The sequence below is a fragment of the Triticum aestivum genome, chromosome 3B (assembly GCF_018294505.1).
Source record: "Triticum aestivum cultivar Chinese Spring chromosome 3B, IWGSC CS RefSeq v2.1, whole genome shotgun sequence".
Classification (NCBI taxonomy): domain Eukaryota; kingdom Viridiplantae; phylum Streptophyta; class Magnoliopsida; order Poales; family Poaceae; genus Triticum; species Triticum aestivum.
In genome coordinates, this window is record NC_057801.1 from 662,425,495 (window position 1) to 662,447,474 (window position 21,980).

A 21,980-nucleotide genomic window follows, 5' to 3' on the forward strand; every position below is an offset into this window, starting at 1 on the left:
GGCGCTCTGGATTATGGAACTGCGACCAAAAAAGCTTCTCCACTTCGTGATCATTTTGATCGTGGAAGTGTTCGGCCGCGTCCGCGGCACTCGCCGCCAAGTCCAGGTAAGGGTTCGCCGCACTCCACTTCTGGTCCAACGGAGCATATTTAGGATCCCCAAACTTCATCCGCAGCATATAGGGCTTTCCAGCCGTGATATCTCCGGCCTGACGTAGCTCCTCCTTCATAGCTCTCATCGCAGAGCGAGTATCCTTGGCCTCGGTAGTGACCTTCTCTAGGTCCTTCTGTGCCACCCGATCTTCTTTTTCAAGAAGCTTGCAGCGGTCGGTAGCATTCTTCAACTTTTCAGCCATCTCGGCCATTTCCTTCTTGCTTTGGCAGTGAGCAGCCTGTTCGGCTTTCAGCTCTTCAGTCGCCTTTAAGGCAGCCGCATCGCTTTTCCTGGCATGCTCCTTGGCTCGGGCAAGTTCCGCTCGAAGGTTCTCCATGGCAGCGGCACCATCTGCATCAAGCACATATGTTGTAAGGTACGGGCATCAAGCTCCTCTTACCAGGTGTCTTCGGAGAAATTATATACCTTGTGCCTCGTCAAGCCGCTTGTTGACAAGCGCGATGTCGGCATCTGCCACGTCAAGTTGCCGCTTTAGCTCGGTAAATTCATCGCCAGCCACCGAACACTTCGCCACCTACATAGGAAAGGCACAATATTATACCTGGGATTATGATCCTCGGCGCGCCATCCTTCTTGACAATGCACCGAGTCTCAGGGGCTACTATCTATATAGGGCGCATCTTATATATGCGGATCTGTCAAAAGGAACATCATTTCACGTACCTCAAAACCTGTCAGTAAACTCCTGACGGCCTCGTACAACCCGCTCTCCGCGGATGAAATCCTTCTAATCACCGTATCCATCAACGCACGGTGTTCTTCTGATATAGACGCTCGTCCGAGCAGATCCTTCAGCTCCTCCGACCGCGCACCGGACGGTGCCGGACTCGTTCGATGGCCTTCTTCGAAGGCCGGACACGGAGGGCCTTGGGAGGCCATACGACTGCCTTCCGGCCCTACCAGATTCGGAGAAACCCTCCGTGACGACACCTCAGGGTTGCCCGCCTTGCAAGGCGGTACAACAGGGGGAGGCGTTCCGCTCTCCATCATTTCCGGACGAAGATCCCCTGAAGATGAGCTCTACTGAGAAGGGCGAAGATCTGAACTACAAGGTAAAATTTCGGTTATCTTCCTCAGAAACAGAACGGGGATGTCTCTCATTTTTAAATCCCCCCCCCCTTTTCTACTTACGGCTCGGTGGAGAGCTGACCCCCTTGGGGACACAATGTGGTCGAGGCACCTCCCGGCGCCGGACCCTCTGTCGAAGATTTCTTCCCCCGCTTTGAGGCCATGGCCTCCGGGTCTTCAGAGGCGATCCTCTTCTTCCCCTGGTTGGAGGAATTCTGGATTCCTCCTTCCCTGACAGCCTCCTTCGAGGAGGCGGTAGCTTCCTTGTCCCCCTCTTCGCCTTCTTCCAAAGGCACAACCTCCAGCATCCTAGTTAACACGGGATCCGGCGTGGCCTCAGGGAGGGGGGCTGGACACCTGATTAGCTTTGCTTTCTCTATCCACTCCTGTTTAAGAGACAGCTCTTTTAAGGGCAATTTTATATACGGATAGTGTGTCCGGGTACAGGGCTACTTACTTGAGTATCCGGGCGGTTGCAGCTCAGACATGCGTCCTCGGACGAGTCCGGACGCATTGCTTGTGATCCGAAGAACAGATTGTACATCTCCATGGGCGTCGCGCCCGCAAAATGTTGGAGGGCTCGTGGTCCTTCCGGATTAAACTCCCACAGGCAACGGGGGCGGCGTTTGCAGGGGAGGATGCAGTGAATCAACATGACCTGCGCCACTATGGCCAGATTGATATCTCTTTCTAGGAGATCTCGAACGCGGCCCTGCAACAAGGGCACGTCCTTGGACGGCCCCCAGTTAAGCCCTTTATTGACCCATGACGCTAGCTGTGGTGGGGGACCCGAGCGAAAAGCAGGTGGCGCTACCCATTTGGTGCCCCTAGGAGCGGTGATATAAAATCACTCTCGTTGTCATAAGCCGAACTCCTCTTGAAAAGAGCCCTCGGGCCATGGAGCGTCGGCAATCTTGCTTATAACTGCACCTCCGCACTCCGCATGTTGCCCCTCGATCATCTTCGGCTCTACTTTGAAGGTTTTGAGCCACAATCCGAAGTGAGGAGTAATATGGAGGAAGGCCTTGCACACGACGATGAACGATGAGATATGGAGGATGGACTCCAGAGCTAAGTCGTGAAATTCCAGCCCATAGTAAAACATGAGCCCCCTCACGAAGAGGTCAATCGGGAAGCCTAGCCCCCGAAGGAAGTGAGACGCGAACACCACGCTCTCGCCGGGCTTGGGAGTGGGAATGACCTGCCCTTGAACAGGCAGCCTATGCAAGATTTCGCTGGTTAGATACCTGGCGTCTCTTAACTTTAACACGTCTTCTTCCGTAACGGAGGAAGGCATCCACCGGCCTTGAAGGTCAAAGCCGGACATCATCGAAGGTCCGAAGCGCCTGAATCTGGAGCTTTGGGTGTTGGAACTCAAGGCGAGAGGCGGATTTGATTGGGATTGAAAGAAAGGAGTCGAGCCTTGGTCTCTTTATAAAGAGGTTGAATACCAAGAGCCCTCCTCGTGACCGTTTGGGACTCATTTTCGATTAAAGAGACATACCAATGGCATGGTTGGGTTACCCACGCCCGTATTGATGAGAATCCTGAAACAAGGGGACACGATCTCTACTTTGACAAGACATGCCAAGGAAACCGCCTTGCTAAACGCGCTGAGGTGGGACGTAAAACGATTCGAATGAAGGCTTGGCTGTGGCATGACGTCACGCTGCGGAATACGTCAGCAGATTAGATTTGTACAAACATTATTCTCTCTACGGTGGTATGTGGAACTTATTTTGCAGAGCCAGACACTATCCTTGTGTTCAACATCTTCTATGAAGTATTCGGAGGTGGAACCCGCCTTGCAATGCCGAAGACAATTTGCGCGCCGGACTCGTCATCATTAAAGCCTGGTTCAGGGGCTACTGAGGGAGTCTCGGATTAGGGGGTGTCCGGATGACCGGACTATTACCTTTGGCCGGACTCCTGGACTATGAAGATACAAGATTGAAGACTTCGTCTCGTGTCTGGATAGGACTTTCCTTGGCGTGGAAGGCAAGCTTGGCGATACGGATATGTAGATCTCCTCCCATTGTAACCGACTCTGTGTAACCCTAGCCCTCTCCGGCGTCTATATAAACCGGAGGGTTTTAGTCTGTAGGACGAACAACAATCATACCATAGGCTAGCTTCTAGGGTTTAGCCTCTCTGATCTCGTGGTAGATCTACTCTTGTACTACCCATATCATCAATATTAATCAAGCAGGAGTAGGGTTTTACCTCCATCGAGAGGGCCTGAACCTGGGTAAAAACATCGTGTCCCTTGTCTCCTGTTACCATCCGCCTAGACGCACAGTTCGGGACCCCCTACCCGAGATCCGCCGGTTTTGACACCGACACTTTCCTTCGGATCTAAGGTAGAAGGTATACCCAATGGTTTCCTTAGGGTATCCTATGAAGACGCATTTTTCCGACTTGGGTTCGAGCTTTTCAGGTTGAAATTTCTTGACATAAGCATCGCATCCCCAAACTTTTAGAAACGACAGCTTAGGTTTCTTCCCAAACCATAATTCATACGGTGTCGTCTCAACGGATTTAGACGGTGCCCTATTTAAAGTGAATGTAGCTGTCTCTAGAGCGTATCCCCAAAATGATAGCAGTAAATCGGTGAGTGACATCATAGATCGCACCATATCCAATAAAGTGCGATTACGACGTTCCGACACACCGTTACGCTGAGGTGTTCCAGGCGGCGTGAGTTGTGAAACGATTCCACATTTCCTTAAGTGTGTACCAAATTCGTGACTTAAATATTCTCCTCCACGATCTGATCGTAAGAACTTTATTTTTCGGTCACGTTGATTCTCTACCTCATTCTGAAATTCCTTGAACTTTTTAAAGGTCTCAGACTTGTGATTCATCAAGTAGACATACCCATATCTACTTAAGTCATCAGTGAGAGTGAGAACATAACGATAGCCTCCGCGAGCCTCAACGCTCATTGGACCGCACACATCAGTATGTATGATTTCCAATAAGTTGGTTGCTCGCTCCATTGTTCTGGAGAACGGAGTCTTGGTCATTTTGCCCATGAGGCATGGTTCGCATGTGTCAAATGATTCATAATCGAGAGACTCTAAAAGTCCGTCAGCATGGAGCTTCTTCATGCGCTTGACACCAATGTGACCAAGGTGGCAGTGCCACAAGTATGTGGGACTATCGTTATCAACCTTACATCTTTTGGTATTCACATTATGAATATGTGTAACCGTTGACCAGCGGGGCATGACCATAAAACATATCTCTCATATAAATAGAACAACCATTATTCTCGGATTTAAATGAGTAGCCATCTCGTATTAAACGAGATCCAAATACAATATTCGCGCTCAAAGCTAGCACTAAATAACAGTTATTGAGGTTTAAAACTAATCCCGTAGGTAAATGTAGAGGTAGCGTGCCGACGGTGATCACATCGACCTTGGAACCATTCCCGACGTGCATCGTCACCTCGTCCTTCGCCAGTCTCCGCTTATTCTGCAGCTCCTGCTTTGAGTTACAAATATGAGCAACCACACCGGTATCAAATACCCAGGAGCTACTACGAGTACTAGTAAGGTACACATCAATTACATGTATATCACATATACCTTTAGTGTTGCCGGCCTTCTTGTCCGCTAAGTATTTGGGGCAGTTCCGCTTCCAGCGACCCTTCCCTTTGCAATAAAAGCACTCAGTCTCAGGCTTGGGTCCATTCTTTGGCTTCTTCCTGGCAACTGGCTTACCGGGCGCGGCAACTTCCTTGCCGTCCTTCTTGAAGTTCTTCTTACCCTTGCCTTTCTTGAACTTAGTGGTTTTATTGACCATCAACACTTGATGTTCCTTTTTGATGTCCACCTCCGCTGACTTCAGCATTGAAAATACTTCGAGAATAGTTTTCACCATCCCCTGCATATTGTAGTTCATCACAAAGCTCTTGTAGCAAGGTGGGAGCGACTGAAGGATTATGTCAATGACCGCCTCATCCAGGAGGTTAATGTCCAGCTGGGACAAGCGGTTGTGCAACCCAGACATTTTGAGTATGTGCTCACTGACAGAACTATTTTCCTCCATCTTACAACTATAGAACTTGTCGAAGACTTCATATCTCTCGACCCGGGCATGAGCTTGCAAAACCATTTTCAGCTCCTCGAACATCTCATATGCTCCGTGTTGCTCAAAATGCTTTTGGAGCCCCGGTTCTAAGCTGTAAAGCATGCCGCACACTGAACGAGGGAGTAATCATCAGCACGTGACTGCCAAGCGTTCATAACGTCTTGGTGCTCCGGGATGGGTGCTTCACCTAGCGGTCCTTCTAGGACATATGCTTTCTTGGCAGCTATGAGGATGATCCTCAGGTTCCGGACCCAGTCCGTATAGTTGCTGCCATCATCTTTCAGCTTGGTTTTCTCTAGGAACGCGTTGAAGTTGAGGTTGACATGAGCATTGGCCATTTGATCTACAAGACATTTTGCAAAGGATTTTAGACTAAGTTCATGATAATTAAGTTCATCTAATCAAATTATTTAATGAACTCCCACTCAGATTAGACATCCCTCTAGTCATCTAAGTGATACATGATCCGAGTCGACTAGGCCGTGTCCGATCATCACGTGAGACGGACTAGTCATCATCGGTGAACATCTCCATGTTGATCGTATCTTCCATACGACTCATGTTCGACCTTTCGGTCTCTTGTATTCCGAGGCCATGTCTGTACATGCTAGGCTCGTCAAGTTAACCTAAGTGTTTATGCATGTGTAAATCTATCTTACACCCGTTGTATGTGAACGTTAGAATCTATCACACCCGATCATCACATGGTGCTTCGAAACAACGAACTTTCGCAATGGCGCATAGTTAGGGGGAACACTTTCTTGAAATTATTATGAGGGATCATCTTATTTACTACCGTCGTTCTAAGCAAATAAAATGCAAAAACATGATAAACATCACATGCAATCAAATAGTGACATGATATGGCCAATATCATATAGCTCCTTTGATCTCCATCTTCGGGGCGCCATGATCATCTTCGTCACCGGCATGACACCATGATCTCCATCATCGTGTCTCCATGAAGTTGCTCGCCAACTATTACTTCTACTACTATGGCTAACGGTTTAGCAATAAAGTAAAGTAATTACATGGCGTTTAATCATTGACACGGAGGTCATACAATAATTAAGACAACTCCTATGGCTCCTGCCGGTTGTCATACTCATCGACATGCAAGTCGTGATTCCTATTACAAGAACATGATATCATACATCACATATATATCATTCATCACAACTTTTGGCCATATCACATCACAAGGCATATGCTGGAAAAATAAGTTAGACGTCCTCTAATTGTTGTTGCATGTTTTACGTGGCTGCAATAGGGTTCTAGCAAGAATGTTTCTTACCTACGTAAAAGACACAACGTGATATGCCAATTTCTATTTACCCTTCATAAGGACCCTTTTCATCAAATCCGCTCCGACTAAAGTGGGAGAGACAGACACCCGCTAGCCACCTTATGCAACTAGTGCATGTCAGTCAGTGGAACCTGTCTCACGTAAGCGTACATGTAAGGTCGGTCCAGGCCGCTTCATCCCACGATGCCGCCGAAGCAAAATAAGACTAGTAGTGGCAAGAAAATTGACAACATCTACGCCCACAACAGATTTGTGTTCTACTTGTGCAAAGAAAACTACGCATAGACCTAGCTCATGATGCCACTGTTGGGGAACGTTGCAGAAAATAAAAAAATTCTACGCTTCACCAAGATCAATCTATGGAGTTCATCTAGTAACAAGAGAGAGGAGTGCAAGCCTTGTAGATCATGAGCGGAAGCGTTCAAGAGAACAGGGTTGAGGGAGTCGTACTCGTCGTGATCCAAATCACCGATGATCCTAGTGCTGAACGGACAGCACCTCCGCATTCAACACACGTACGGTTGGGAAGACGTCTCCTCCTTCTTGATCCAGCAAGGGGGAAGGAGAGGTTGATGGAGATCCAGCAGCACAACAGCGTGGTGGTGGATGCAGCAGCGATCTCTGCAGGGCTTCGCCAAGCTCTATGAGAGGGAGAGGTGTAGTAGAGGGAGAGGGAGGCGCCAGGAGCATGGGTGCGCAACCCTCCCTCCTCCCCTCTTTATATAGGGCCCCTAGGGCGGCGCCGTCCCTAGGAGATCCAATCTCCAAGGGGGGCGGCGGCCAAGGGGGTGGCTTACCCCCCAAGCCAAGTGGAGGCGCCCCCACCCCTAGGGTTTCCAACCCTAGGCGCAGGGGGGTCCCAAGGGGGGTGCACCAGCCCACCAGGGGCTGGTTCCCCTCCTACATCAGCCCATGGGGCCCTCCGGGATAGGTGGCCCCACCCGATGGACCCCCGGGACCCTTCCGGTGGTCCCGGTACAATACCGGTGACCCCCAAAACTTTCCCGATGGCCGAAACTTGACTTCCTATATATAATTCTTTACCTCTGGACCATTCCGGAACTCCTCGTGATGTCCGAGATCTCATCCGGGACTCCGAACAACTTTTGGGTTACTGCATACTAATATCTCTACAACCCTAGTGTCACCGAACCTTAAGTGTGTAGACCCTACGGGTTTGGGAGACACGTAGACATGACCGAGACGACTCTCCGGTCAATAACCAACAGCGGGATCTGGATACCCATGTTGGCTCCCACATGCTCCTCGATGATCTCATTGGATGAACCACGATGTCGAGGATTCAAGTAACCTCCTATACAATTCCCTTTGTCAATCGGTACGTTACTTGCCTGAGATTCGATCATCGGTATCCCAATACCTTGTTCAATCTCGTTACCGACAGGTCACTTTACTCATACCGTAATGCATGATCCCGTGACCAAACACTTGGTCACTTTGAGCTCATTATGATGATGCATTACCGAGTGGGCCCAGAGATACCTCTCCGTCATACGGAGTGAAAAATCCCAGTCTCGATCCGTGTCAACCCAACAGACACTTTCGGGGATACCCGTAGTATACCTTTATAGTCACCCAGTTACGTTGTGACGTTTGGTACACCCAAAGCACTCCTACGGTATCCGGGAGTTACACGATCTCATGGTCTAAGGAAAAGATACTTGACATTGGAAAATCTTTAGCAAACGAACTACACGATCTTGTGCTATGCTTAGGATTGGGTCTTGTCCATCACATCATTCTCCTAATGATGTGATCCCGTTATCAATGACATCCAATGTCCATAGTCAGGAAACCATGACTATCAGTTGATCAACGAGCTAGTCAACTAGAGGCTTACTAGGGACATGTTGTGGTCTATGTATTCACACATGTATTATGATTTCCGGATAACACAATTGTAGCATGAATAATAGACAATTATCATGAACAAGGAAATATAATAATAATCCTTTTATTATTGCCTCTAGGGCATATTTCCAACACCATCTGCATCTTGTAGCTAAATAGCATGTCCATAGATCAAGATCCCTCTGCACCATATGGATATTAAGTGTTAACACATGTAATAGCTTTGAGAAAGATGACATATTGTTGAGTGTTTATGGGATTCCAGTGAGCCCTCTAATAAACCTTAACCCGACAACAATTCTATACAAGCCTTTTCCACTTTCTACAACCACAATGGATTACTTGCAAGATTGAACCCAACTAATGCACGCCTCTCCCACTAGCGATTATCGATCTAAACTGGCCAAGAGTAAACAAGTAACTCGAGATAAATATACATCTATAGACCAAACTAAATGGCATACATAAATCTAAAGATAAAGAAATAATTCATCACATGATCAACATCACCACTACGGATGCATCAGATTAACCATAATCATGTAAGGCAACTCATATGCCTATTGTATTGATCATTTAAACACATCAAGTTGGAGATATTACAATTTTGGTTACTGCCATGAATCCGTAATCTAGGGATAGGCTACTCACAATTCATCATGAGCATGAGGATCGATGTTGATGATGATGGATATGACTTTCCTCTGGTAGAGTTCTGAATCAAGGCTGGAAACAAAGATCGCCTCGAAAACATGATGTGGCGGTGGCAAAAAAGTGCTCGATAATTAGGGTGAAGTTTTTGGGGAATATATAGACCATCGGGCACCAGAGCCACCTAGCGGTGCTTCCCAGGCCATAGGCAACCATCCTAGGCATTCTAGGGCTCAAGGCACCTCATCTAGGTGCCTAGGCACTATGGATGGCCCCAAGTGATGGGCCTTGGCTTCTTGGTCCTCTTCCAGCTTGATTTTTTTTGAATTATTTGAATTTTTCTATGGTGTTTTCCTCAAATACCAAAAAGGCAGGAATAAGAAGTGACAATGGGCATTGAATTAATATGTTAGTCCAGTAAAAACTGAAGAAAAAAAGTATGCCCAAAGTGTATGGAACTGATAGCAATATAGCATGAATCATACAAAAAAATATACATATGTTTCAGATGTATCATCGTTGTACCTATTTCAATAAATGTCAAGATTCAAAATCAACTTTCAAAAAAACTAAGGTCCTAATAGTGTCACATAATGAGGATAAAGACAAATGTATGCTAATATGCTGAATTACTAAAATAAGGATTTTCCCAAAAAATACTTAAGAGTTCATGTGTGTGGTAGTAGATTACATGTGGCTGACTGAGTGTCCCTAAAGGATAAATTTATTACAAGATTGGATGAGTGGGAAGTCAGTACTCAATCCCTAGGTAGTAGAGTGACTAAGATTAAAGCATACTTGACTAGCACGCGAGTCTACCACTTCATTTTGTATAGATTTCCCAAGACCAGTGTTGAAAGGGTGATAAAGGGAACCAAGAGAATTTTCTAGCAGGGTGGCAAATTCATATGTTTAAATAGACTTTGGTATGTAGACGAAAAAAGAAAGGTGTTATGGGGATCCATAACCTTTAGAGGTTCAACATCATCCTTATGTGAAAGTGGTGGTGGAATTTAGAAAATAAGGAAGGGATGTGGCAGGGGATTGCTTGAAAAAAATCTCACAACTGACTAATGCAAATTGCTAGAACTGCTCAAGACTCTCCATGTTGGGCTAATTTGGTGAAGATCAAAAGTCTTCATATTAGTGGGAGAATTATGATTATGACTAATGGGAAGCAAATAGACTTCTAGCATGACACTTGGTATGGACCTAAATCCTTTAAGGAGTAATATCTATACTTGTTTTGTAATCAAGAATGACACAAGTTGCACCATGAAATAGTTGGTGGTAGAGTTTGGATTTTTCAAGTTTCAGGAGAAGGCTGATAGGAGAGCAGCAGATTAAAGTTGTCGGGTTGAGAGTGCTATTTGTTGGGGTGGTCTTAAATCAAAATGAAGATATTCCCAAATGGAAATGGACTAAGTGCAGACAATTCTCCTCAAATTCATGTATGATAACATGTCTGATGTTGGGTCTGATAGATCCTTTCGGCGCTTATGGAAAGCCAAGACCCCTGCTAGAATTAAGATAAGGCTATGGCTAATTTGGCTTAATGTTGTTGTCACTAAATATACCATGGTGAAAAGGAACTGGACAGGAGACCCTTTGTGTTTTTCCAAAACCTGAGAGCATCAACCACATTTTCTTTGGCTATTCTCCATCCAAATATGTTTGGGGCATTGTGTGTAATTGCAATGGGGCTAGTAGCAGGCTAGACCACCTTTCCCAATATTTCTAGTAGATTCCTAGGTTTATTCATGGGAGTCATAGCATTCATATTGTTGGGATTGTGGTGATTTGTTGTACAATTTTGAAATTATGAAATCGTGCTTGTTCAAAGAAAAAACTTATTAGATCACCGGATGAGATTGTGTGCTATGCATGCTCTTTTATGCGCTACCAGGCAGTTTTGCAAAATGAAGCAGGTTGTGCTATCCTGTAGCCAGGTGTAGAAGATCCACAACGAGGGTTGGGATGGCGCAACTTTCAAATGGTGCTGGTGAAACAAGTGCTTAAGTGTTGCGGATTGAGGCTAGAAAACCTGAGAATAATAAGGATGATGAAGAGAAAAATGCAGATGGAGCAACAATGGACGAATACTATATCTTGATGAGTCTCATATCTCCTAACAATACCTAGAGATGGTGGGGGCCTGTTTCCTAAAGCTTGCGCATATCTTTCTTGAGGCATCACCTCCATTGTTTTAGCCGGTTCTTGTGGGGTGATTATGATTTACCCTATGATGTTGCCCCCCGGGCTGAGTTGTAAGCATTGATCTATTGGTTCGTAGTTTGTTTCAAGATTAGATAAAAGCACTAGGCGTGAGTGAGGTGACTCGCCTTCGCCTAGCGCCTAGGTGACGCTTAAGCGCCCTAGGCGCCGCCTAGGTGAATGTATAATTTTGGCCGTCAAGCTGTATTTTGGGTATTATATGTGTGTATATATATATTGATATGTGTATATATATTGATTTAGATCATATAAGTGAGTAAATCACCACCTACTACCATTGGAATATGGTTCATTTGACATGTCTGTACAATGTAGCATAATTTCTCGCTATAGTGGAGAATTTCTTGCTTGCCCTGCCTACAGCTCTGCTTATATCTTAGGCGAGGCATTTGCTAGTGACATAGTGCCTAAGGCCTAGTACAATGGTGGGGTTTATGGACATACACTAAGGAAAAAAGAGCAGCGCTGCATCGCAAATAAAGTTTGTTGGGGCTTATGGACAACATGCCTAAGCGCCTCCTCAGAATCGTCTTTCCAACATAGATTTATTTTATTATTTTGTTGTTAGCATATACTCCGTATGTGACTACTATAATGTTTGCTCTTTTTAATCTTTTGTACATGGATACTGGTACTTGGTTTTGTGTTTTTATTCTGTCATCATTGATAATTGAACCTGGTCCATCCATATAGAAAGAATCCATCAACAAAAGTCCATAGATAGAAAAGGTCCTTCAAATCCTTGTTCAATAGATCGAACTTAATACTTCATAAGAAGAATCCACCAAAAAGTAGTGAAGGGTTAGGAACACTAAAGTACATAAAGGATTAATAATGAAAAATCTAAAATGGAAAGTGGAAAACTTCTCTTTGAGACCATTGAAAAAGGACATTGAACACACAATGTTCACGTTCTCTAGGGCACCCCATTCTTTTAAGAGGATTCACACCATGTCAATCGCTGGTAAAATTCTTCACGACTATCCATAGATATTTGGATTCATCAACAATATTATCAGAACGTGGAGTTTCTACACCCGAGCTCAAATGCTCCTGGTGTGAACAATAAAAATAAATAAAATAGGAAAATATTTCAAAAAATTCTGAATTTTTTATGGCATCCTTTAAGAAATGTTTGTTGTGCATGTAAAATTTTATCATGAAATGACATTGGTGGAAGGCATGGTAAAAGAAATTGATGCTTTGAAAATGTTTCTTTCAAACACATTTTGGAGCTCTTATTTTTTTTACCACGACTTTCACCAATGTGATTTCGTGATGAAATTTTACATGCACAACAAACATTTCTTAAAGTATGCCACAAAAAATTTCAGAATTTTTGAAATGCTTTTCTATTTTATTTATTTTACTGTTCACATCAGAAGCATTTGAGCTCCGGTGTAGAAAAGGTACTTTCGATAATGTCGTGGCTACTTCCCAAACTTATCCTAGAATTGATATATTTTTTGAGATGGAACACCTTGCATTCCACGATTACGGTGGACCGACCAAATCGGCGGCCACAGCACGACTTACATCCAAGGGGAACCCTGATAGCCAGACATGTTGGCCATCCGGGAAGTTCTGACAATCATAGGCAGCCAGCACATGCGCTGGATGATTACAATTTCTAGGTTGATGAACTACCTTAGCCTTAATGAAACCTAGCTGCAGCTGGAACTTTGCCTCCCAAATTAGGACCCCAATAGGGCTTCTGTCAACCGAAGACGAGGACATCACTTGCTGCAGGGGCAGACAATCCGTCTGAAAAATCACATGGCCCATCCCAAGCTATTCTGCTAGTTGAATGGCCTTTAACAGTGCACACAATTCAGCGTGCATGGCATCCTGCATTTACTGAAGAGAGCCCGCCGCAGCCATAAGCACTTCCCCCTTGCGTTCCTGGCTAGGACACCCCACGCCCTCCCATCCTTGTGGCAGCATGGAAGGAGGCGTCGAAGTTTATCTTAATGACGCCTGTAGGGGGAGGTTCCCAGCTAACAATCGGTTTGGCAGTAGCCCTGTCCTTTCGTCCAAGAAACTCCTTCCACTCTGCCACTTCATGCCCTACCTTCGAACTGAAAGCTTCCACGGATAGCCGTTGCTGTTTGTGGTTTGCTTTGTTCCTCTCCGTCCACCATGACCATAGGAGGCTGACCACCCTTAGCATCATATCATCGGGCAATTTTAGAATTGAATCGAGCATTTCTTTTGGTGTTTGCGCCTGCAGAAGTGCACTCCTGACCTGCTCAAGCCCACACCCTCGCCAGGCTTTCTTCACCTCCTTACAACGCAGGAAGAGATGCCCACCATCCTACGGTAGTCGGCCGCATAGAACACACGTTGTATCGAGCTCCACCCTGATTCTCTCAACATTACACAGCATAGGGTGGCTGTTAGGAGCCAAACGCCACAGGAAGTGGTGTACTCGGGCGGGGCAGCAGATCTGCCATAGTTGCTTCCAGAACACCATATTGTGGTGGTGACCCGCAATGCTCTCTCCGACCTGCCTTGTCCGTTGCCGCCGCAGCATATCCGTATATGCCCTGTAAGCCGAACGCACCGAAAAGAGCCCTTTCTTGTCGAAATGTCAGGCGACGAAGTCATCAAATTGCTCACAGATAGGGATAGCCATGATAGTCGCTGCATCCTGAGGGGTGAAAGTTTGAAATACTAGCTGGGCATCCCACTGATTTGTCATAGGATCGATGAGTTCAGACACCCTAGTCAGCAGGTGCCCCCCTGGAGAGTACTCGGTAGTCTTGTATCATTTGATGGCAGCCACGGGTCAGACCAGATTCGGATATTCTCGCTCGATCCCACTCTCCAAACCATCCTAGCTTTCACCACATCCAAGCCTTGCAGAATACTCCTCCACACGTAGCTCATCCCGGGCTGTGGCTCCGCAGCTAAGGTGTCGCCCTCCGGGAAGTACCTCGCCTTCAGTACTTGTGCACACAGCAAATCGGGTACCTGGATAAGTCGCCATACTTGTCGGGCCAGCATAGCCACGTTAAATGCATGCGGATCCCGAAAACCTAGACCAACATTTTCCTTGGGTAAGCACATCCTCTCCCAACTGATCTAGTGATGTTTGTGTTCATCTTCCTGGTTCGCCCACCAAAAGTTGCATACCATCTTGCTGATGCTCTTGCATAGCTCCTTAGTCAGGTCAAAACACGCCATGGCGTAGGCGGGAACAGCCTGGATTACTGCTTTGATGAGGATTTCCTTAGCAGCTTTTGACAAGAGTTTAATCTTCCAGACCTTCAAGATTTCCCAGATCTTGTCGTGGAGGTACTCAAAACATTTCTGCCGGGAGCGGCCAACATAACTGGGAAAATCCAAATACTTCCCATGCGTACTTTCAGAGTGCAGCCCTAAGGCGGTCAGTAGGATCTATTTTTTCGTAGTGGAGGTGTTCTTGCTAAACAGGACTGCAGACTTGTCGCGGTTGATCACCTGGCCCGAGCCCCGCTCGTACACTTGCAAGATTTGGTTCACCATGCCAATGCTCTCCGGGGACGCTTCCATAAGCAGCAACGAGTCGTCTGCAAAAAGCAGGTGGCTGATCGATGGGGCCTAGGGTGCGATTTGAATCCCTTTGATGTGGCCGGCAAGCTCGGCATGCTGGAGTAATGCTGACAATCCTTCTGCACATAGCAAGAACAGGTACGGTGAGATCGAGTCACCCTGACGAAGGCCACGCTCATGGATCACCTCTTCAGTATAGGAGCCATTAACCTTGAAGCGAAACTTCACCATTCTGATGCATTTACTAATCAACTTTACAAAGGGCTCTGCAAAACCTAATTGTGCCATAACCTTGTCCAGAAAGCTCCACTCGGCCCGGTCGTACGCCTTGCTCATATCCAGTTTCAAAGCCGCGTAGCGCTGTGACCCAGACTGCTTCCTCTTCATGAAATGTGTCATTTTGTAAGCCAAGATAGTGTTGTTAGAGATGAGCCTACCCGGTATGAAAGCACTTTGGTTTGGTGAGATGACCTCTCCCAGTATGCACTTCAGCCTATTTGCCAGAACTTTAGACACGAGCTTGTAAACCACATTGCAGAGGCTAATAGGGCGAAGATCCTTCAGACTTTCAGGGTTCTGCACCTTCGGGATTAGTACCACTAGGGTATCGTTCCATCCCTCCGGAATACTACCGCCTCGCAATACATGTAACACCTCCCGTGTCACCTCGTCCCCGACCAATTGCCAATAGTGTTTATAAAAGACTGCTGGCAGACCGTCCATACCCAGTGCTTTAAGGTCACCAATGTCATCCAAAGCTGCTTTAACTTCCTCTAGGGTGAACTCAGCCATCAGAAAATCATTCATTGCGGCTGTCACCTTGGGGGAGATATGGTTCAAGATTGCACTCGTGTCATTCCTGCCATAGAAGTAAAAATAGATGAAAAATAGTCAGTAACCAGCTTCTCCATACCCTCCTCACTATCCACCATCGTCCATCCTCCCTTTTCAATCTTTGGATAGTATTCTTTCGTTTCCTTTCTGAGGCATACGCATGAAATTTTTTAGTGTTTCGATCCCCATACACAAGCCAGTTAACGTGGGCACCTTGCCTCCAGACAAGATCTTCTTGCTCCTCTAGCCGCTCTAGCTTAAAACTGATGGTTTGTTCCTTCCGAACCTGGCTGTCCGAGAGGGCCTCCCTTCGCACAGCTTCTAGCTCCCCTCGGAGCTTTTTGATACGCTTCCCCAAATCCCCCAGGACATCCCTTACTCCATGTGTTGAGAGCCCTAACAACCGCTTCCGGCCTCCCTAACAATAGAATCACACTCCCCTTCAAGTAACCACCTTGGCTCAAACCGTAGAAGGCACACACCCCCTCCGACGGCCTCATCCCAGGCCTGCCATCCCGCGCAAGGACGACCGGTCTGTGGTCCGATTTCCTTGGATCACCATTGGTGACCTTGTATGCTGGGAATCGAGTAAACCACTCAGGAGTTGCTATAACTCTATCCAGCCTCTCGCGGATGTAGCCCTCAACACGGTAATTTTTATTCCTCCATGTGAAAACATCCCCCTCAAAGCCGAGGTCATGAAGATTACAAAAATCAAGGGCATCACGAAAGTTTTGCATATATCTATGGGCTCTAGCCCCCCCCCTTGCTTCTCATGACTGAACAAAATTTCATTGAAATCACCTAAACAGACCAACGGAAGCTGAATTTGGTGATGAAGGGTCCGGAGCAGACGCCATGTCTCCACCTTCTTGTCAACATGTGATTATCCATAAACCCTCGTCAATCTCCACTTAAAACCATCCTTCTCCTCCACAATAGCATCGATATGCATCCTACCCATCCATCTTATTGTTACATTTATTCCGCATCGCTAGAATAACTCTAACCCTCCACTCTTGCCTTTATTGTCTTGGGCCACCATGTGTTGTAGCCCTAGCATGTCCCTAAATCTTCCCATCCTCTCCTTGTCCATCTTAGTCTCAGACAAGAAGAGAATGTCGGGGTCCTCCTTCTTCTGGAGATCCAGAAGTCCACGAACTGTCGGCCTATTCCGCAATCCCCGACAGTTCCATGCAACTATTTTCATTGCGGCTCGCAGGACTGCCCCGGCAGCCCCGCCAAATGGGTTGAGACCTCCAAAACTTGCTCGTCCTGTCCATCCTGCTTCCTCCTCTTTAGACCTTCTCCCTCCTCCACCTCTCCCTCCCTGCCCTCCGGGCTCCTCTTACTACCCACAGTATTCGCCGTCCCCGTAGCTAGCTCCCCCGGACCTAATCTCTCCCCTTCTTCTTGTAAGTATTGTTCTTTTTGGCAGGTTTGGCCACCGGAATCAACCCCACCTGATCCGCCTGATCCACCTGTGTTGGGCTCACGTGGATCTGCATGGAGCTAGTGGTCTGCATGGCCTTGGTCCTTGTGCCTGACACTGTAGCTCCCCTACCCTGCTGCCCCTCACTGTCCATCTTTTATGTTCGTTTATTCATACTGCCCTCCCCCTCCATTCCTCCTTCCCCCTGCTGCCCCTCGCTGCCCATCTTCTCTGTTCATTTATTCATACCGCCCTCCCCCTCCACTGCTCCTCCCCCCTGCTCCCCTTGTTTATTCTTCTTCGATGGGAAAGTGAGTTGTTTGACTACCCCCACCCCCCTCTTCCCGCCATGCTCACCTGAGTCTATTTTCTTCAGCGGGCTCGTCACCTCTTGCTCCTTCTCTTCCTCATCCGCCAATCCACCCCAACTCCTGTTATTCTTGCGCCAGGATGGTGCATCACTGGCTGACGAGGATCGCCCCGACCACGCCCCCAAACTTCTGCTGCCCGAGCTGCGCCCACTCCGGTATGCTCCGTCGTCCCCCCATCTGCCCCGGACCCCCCGGGATTGCGCCGCGGCATGAAAGCCCTCAGCCATGGCCCAAACTGTCATTTCTTCCCCTTCTTCAGCTTCATCTTATAGGCCTTGTCATCGTGCCCAATGATCCCACACACATAGCAGAATTCAGGTAGGTATTCATACTCAAAGGTGCACCAGTTGTCCTCCTCGTCCTCCCCAGTGCGATCACCTCCCCTTCTCGCCCGATCACTTCCCTCCTCCTCTTGCTCCACCTTGACACCCCTCATCAACGGATTCCTGATCCTCATCCTGACCTTCACACATAAGATCTCCCTACCGCCCTCCCATCCGCTCTGGCCTCCACCTCAAGTACTTCTCCAATTTTCTTACCAATAGTCTCTCCCACCTCCCTGCACATCATTCCAAGAGGTAGGCGCAGGACCCTCACCCAGATCGGTATGGTCTCGAAAGTGTAATCTTCAATCCTCTTTCGCGGCACGAAATCTTCAACCACAAGGAGATCATTGCCAAACTCCCAGAGTCCGCTATCCAAGGCCATCCTCTTACCTGATTCCTGCCCAAAGGTGAAGAGGAAGATATTCTCGCCCACTTCCTTGCAGTCCAGGCCTTTGATTGGGCACCAGATCTTGCCTAGGGTTTCTGCCATCGCTTCCACGAACACCGACTTCTCAGACAACAGTTTCGCTAATGCTTGTGGTTCGACCAGACCAACCTTGCCAGATCCACCGCACTCGATCTTGACGCCCTTCTTCTCCTTCTCCGACAACTTCAAATTCTTCAACAGCCCCTCCACGCGCTCCATATCGCCTCTCGACTCCTCAAACCAGGACACCAACTAGGGGACTAAAGTGGTGTACGATCGCGTGCCCTAGATCACGCAAAAGGATTCTAGTGGATGGGTGTGGCCGGAGATCGCCAGGGAAAGGGAGAGGCGCCCGGCACGTAAACGTGAACGGGGACTCAGATGGCGGCGGGGGAAACCCTAGATCGCCCCCTGAGTCGCGAGACCGAGACCAACCGTCACGCTAGGGACGGACAACGACTACTGCATGCCGGATCCTAGAATTTATATTACAACCCTAACTTGGTTCAAAATCAAAATATCCCCTCTACTCCGAGGGTTTTGTCCCGGCTTTGTTCCCCCACAATGAAACCCTCACCCACACTCTGCATCCGGTACACCAAACCCCAATCGGCAGTTGACCAATCCCGCCGGGGACGACATGGCCCGCCGCAGCCGCCGCCGACCTTCCTCGCCGTCCACGGTAACGCCGCCTCCGCTGGAAGACGACGATCTCCTCCACGAGATCCTTCTCCGCCTCCCCCCGCAGCCGCCCTACATCCTGCGCGCCTCCCTCGTATCTAAGCGCTGGCGACTCCTTGCCACCGACCCCAAGTTCCTCCGCCGCTTCCGCGTCCGCCACCGGAGGCCTCCTCTCCTCGGCGTCTTCTCATCAGATTACAAACGGAACATTTCGTTCAGATCCACTCTGGACCCGCCGTACCGCATCCCTCCCGAGCGCTTCTCCCTGCCACTCGAGCCCTGGGCGATGCTCGACTGCCGACACGGACGCGTACTCTTCGTTGAGAAGAAGCGGCATCAGCTCATTGTGTGGGACCCTATCACTGACCACTGCTGCTTCGTTGCCGATCCGCCGCTGTTCAAGATTGGGGTCCTTGGCGGGGCAGTTCTCTGCGCTGCCGCCGACCAGGGACACGTTCATGGCGACTGCCGCTCGAGCCCTTTTAAAGTGGTCGTGCTGGGCTACGCCAAGCACGATGATCAAGAGGCGGGATGCGTTGCAAGTGTTTACTACTCGGAGACTGGCATATGGGGCGATCTCATTTCAACAACGCTTCCATGGAGGCCTGTTGCTTGTGAGTACAGCACATTTGTTGGTAACGCCGTTCACTGGATGCTTATGAGTAGTGGGGGATTGGGTGAGGGCATACTTCAGTTTGATTTGGATCAGCAGAGGCTAGCTGTGATCAATACGCCTCCTGATGTTCATTACGAATTTCACAGTGTTCAGGTCATTCAGACAGAGGATGGCGGCCTTGGCTTCGCCACTTTGTTGGGCCCCCACTATCACCCCCGCTTCCAAATGTGGGAGGGGAAGGTCAATTCTCATGGTGTTGCCATATGGGTGTTGCGGAGAACTGTTGAACTGCAGAAGATTCTTGGATTGGGGTTTAGGATTGAGAAGGGGATGTCATCTATAGTGCACTATACTGAGGATGCTCATGCAATCTTCTTTTGGGTGCACTCATTTGTCTATATGGTTCAGCTTGAGTCAATGCAGTCCAAGAAACTTTTTAGAAGCAACGGCGGGTTTTGCACCTATCGTCCTTTCACAAGTTTTTATACTGAAGGTAACTGCTGAAATCCAATTTATTCTCCATACCTGGTTGCTGGAATAACTTACTGTACTGCTGAAGTGTTTACTGTCAGCTTAAATTTCCCGAAAAACTTATATGTTGTTTTCTATGTTAGTGACGAGCATTAGCTCTTTATGGAACCACCGTGACTTACTGTACTGTTGAGTGAGGGGGAGGGTTTTTTTTTTTTTTTGAGGGAAGAATGAGGGAGAGCTTTGGAATAGTTATATCTGGTAGGAAGGAATCAACTGATTACATGCCTTAAAGTGCACACTAACCACTTTTTTTCTATTTTAAGTTCTTCAGTCCTGTGTGGTTACTGAGATTTTTGCATATTATGTATGTGTTGGTCTTAAAAAGCTGTCTCCATATATGTGAGTTGGCGATTCTGGAAGCAAGGCATCTTTTAGGAGATGGAATAATATTTTTGTTGTTACATTTTTTTACGACATTCTTTTTGCTAGTTGGATGCACAAATTTATATGTTCAGTTATCTTTGATATTCTGATTTTTTTTTCCTCCACATAAACTATGGTATGGTTGATTTGTGTGCATATTGCTACATTACTGATCTTATAGCATGTGCTATGTTTGGAATCGACAATAGACACTGAAAAGTTAGGTTGAAGCATACAAGGGCAGCCACAGCATAGGCCAAATACCATGGTCAAATTTGCTTTTCAGGCTTTGCCATCTATGCACGCCATGAGATGGTTGCCAAACCAAAATTTGTGGGAACCAGAGCAAGTAGCTGCTCTGGTACTATATTTGGCCAAGCAATAAAATATCCATCTCCAAACTGTCTTCCACATCCCTTTCTTTCTTCCTGTGTGAAGAGTGATGCTTAGTTGTCTGCCGCTGCATTCAGGGATGAGATATTTTATGTTTTGCTTATTACGGTGTGGGTCCTGCTCTAGAAGTAATTGGCATTCACCACACTGGAGAGAGATGAAATTTGGCACCAGTGACAAATGATAATGACATGGTAATTTGGCATCACTTACACTGTGGCTGCCCTGTCAAATCTGTGACCTGACTATCACATTGAAGCTTAAAGCTGGTTAGACATTTGCATCTAAAGAATCTGACGTTATTCCAATATTGTTTTTTATTTGATGTAGTGCTAATACTTACCTTCCTCTTTCCTACTAATTTCTCATTTTCTAATTATGTTTTACCAAATCATGCTGAAATGATCTGGCTTAAAATATTTACAGGTTTGATAAGTCTGAAGTTAACACTGCTGATTTACCTAATGAGCTGGATTTGTCCTCTATGCACAGGTATCAGTGGTTTGAAGCAGAAGTAGTTTGCTGGTGTACTGCAACATGGAATGCCGACTCTTGTGTAGTGACTAATGACCATCTATCGTAGTTGTCAGCTTGCTTGACTTGTACTAGAAACTATCCAGTGCTGGTGTGTTATTTTCAGCTATCCTATATGTAATCGCCAAATGAACTCTGAAATGCCTGGATAAATTCGGCAGTGTTGGGTTCCATTTTTTATCAATCCGTTGGAATCTCTTCCAGTTTGATGCCAAATTTATGTTCATTTGGGGGTGATGCAGAGCGAGAAAATCTTCTACATTTGTTTTGTTTTATTGCATCAGGCTGCTTCCATGGCCATGGCTGATGATAGGGTCTGGCCATACAAGGCGTTTACTTCGCCAGAATAGTTGGGATTCTGCGGAGTATTAAGGCGTGTCATTGGTAGATAATTCCTTCGTGTATTTAAGGATTTTAGCAAAGTTATCTACTTATCCGAATCACCCCTAGGTTGGAATAGAACAAGAGGAAGATGCTCCTGTTTTCCCTGACGAGAAATGAATTGTGTTTATCTCGTAAGAACATTATGGC

The 21,980-nt window shown here is 47.0% G+C and overlaps 1 protein-coding gene across 1 annotated transcript; it reads left to right on the forward strand.

Moving 5' to 3' along the window:
• Window positions 1–18,871: 18,871 nt before the first annotated feature.
• LOC123065995 (uncharacterized) lies at window positions 18,872–21,635 on the forward strand. Its single transcript, XM_044489171.1, has 2 exons — window positions 18,872–20,118; window positions 21,408–21,635. The coding sequence occupies exons 1-2, from the start codon at window positions 18,969–18,971 to the stop codon at window positions 21,431–21,433; spliced, it is 1,176 nt and encodes a 391-aa protein (XP_044345106.1). The 5' UTR covers window positions 18,872–18,968; the 3' UTR covers window positions 21,434–21,635.
• The last annotated feature ends 345 nt before the right edge of the window (window positions 21,636–21,980 follow it).

Coding starts and splice junctions, on each gene's coding strand:
- LOC123065995 (XM_044489171.1), top strand. CDS start 18,969: ATGGCCCGCCGCAGCCGCCGCCGACCTTCCTCGCCGTCCACGGTAACG. Junction 20,119..21,407: donor CACAAGTTTTTATACTGAAG/GTAACTGCTGAA, acceptor CTCTATGCACAG/GTATCAGTGGTTTGAAGCAG.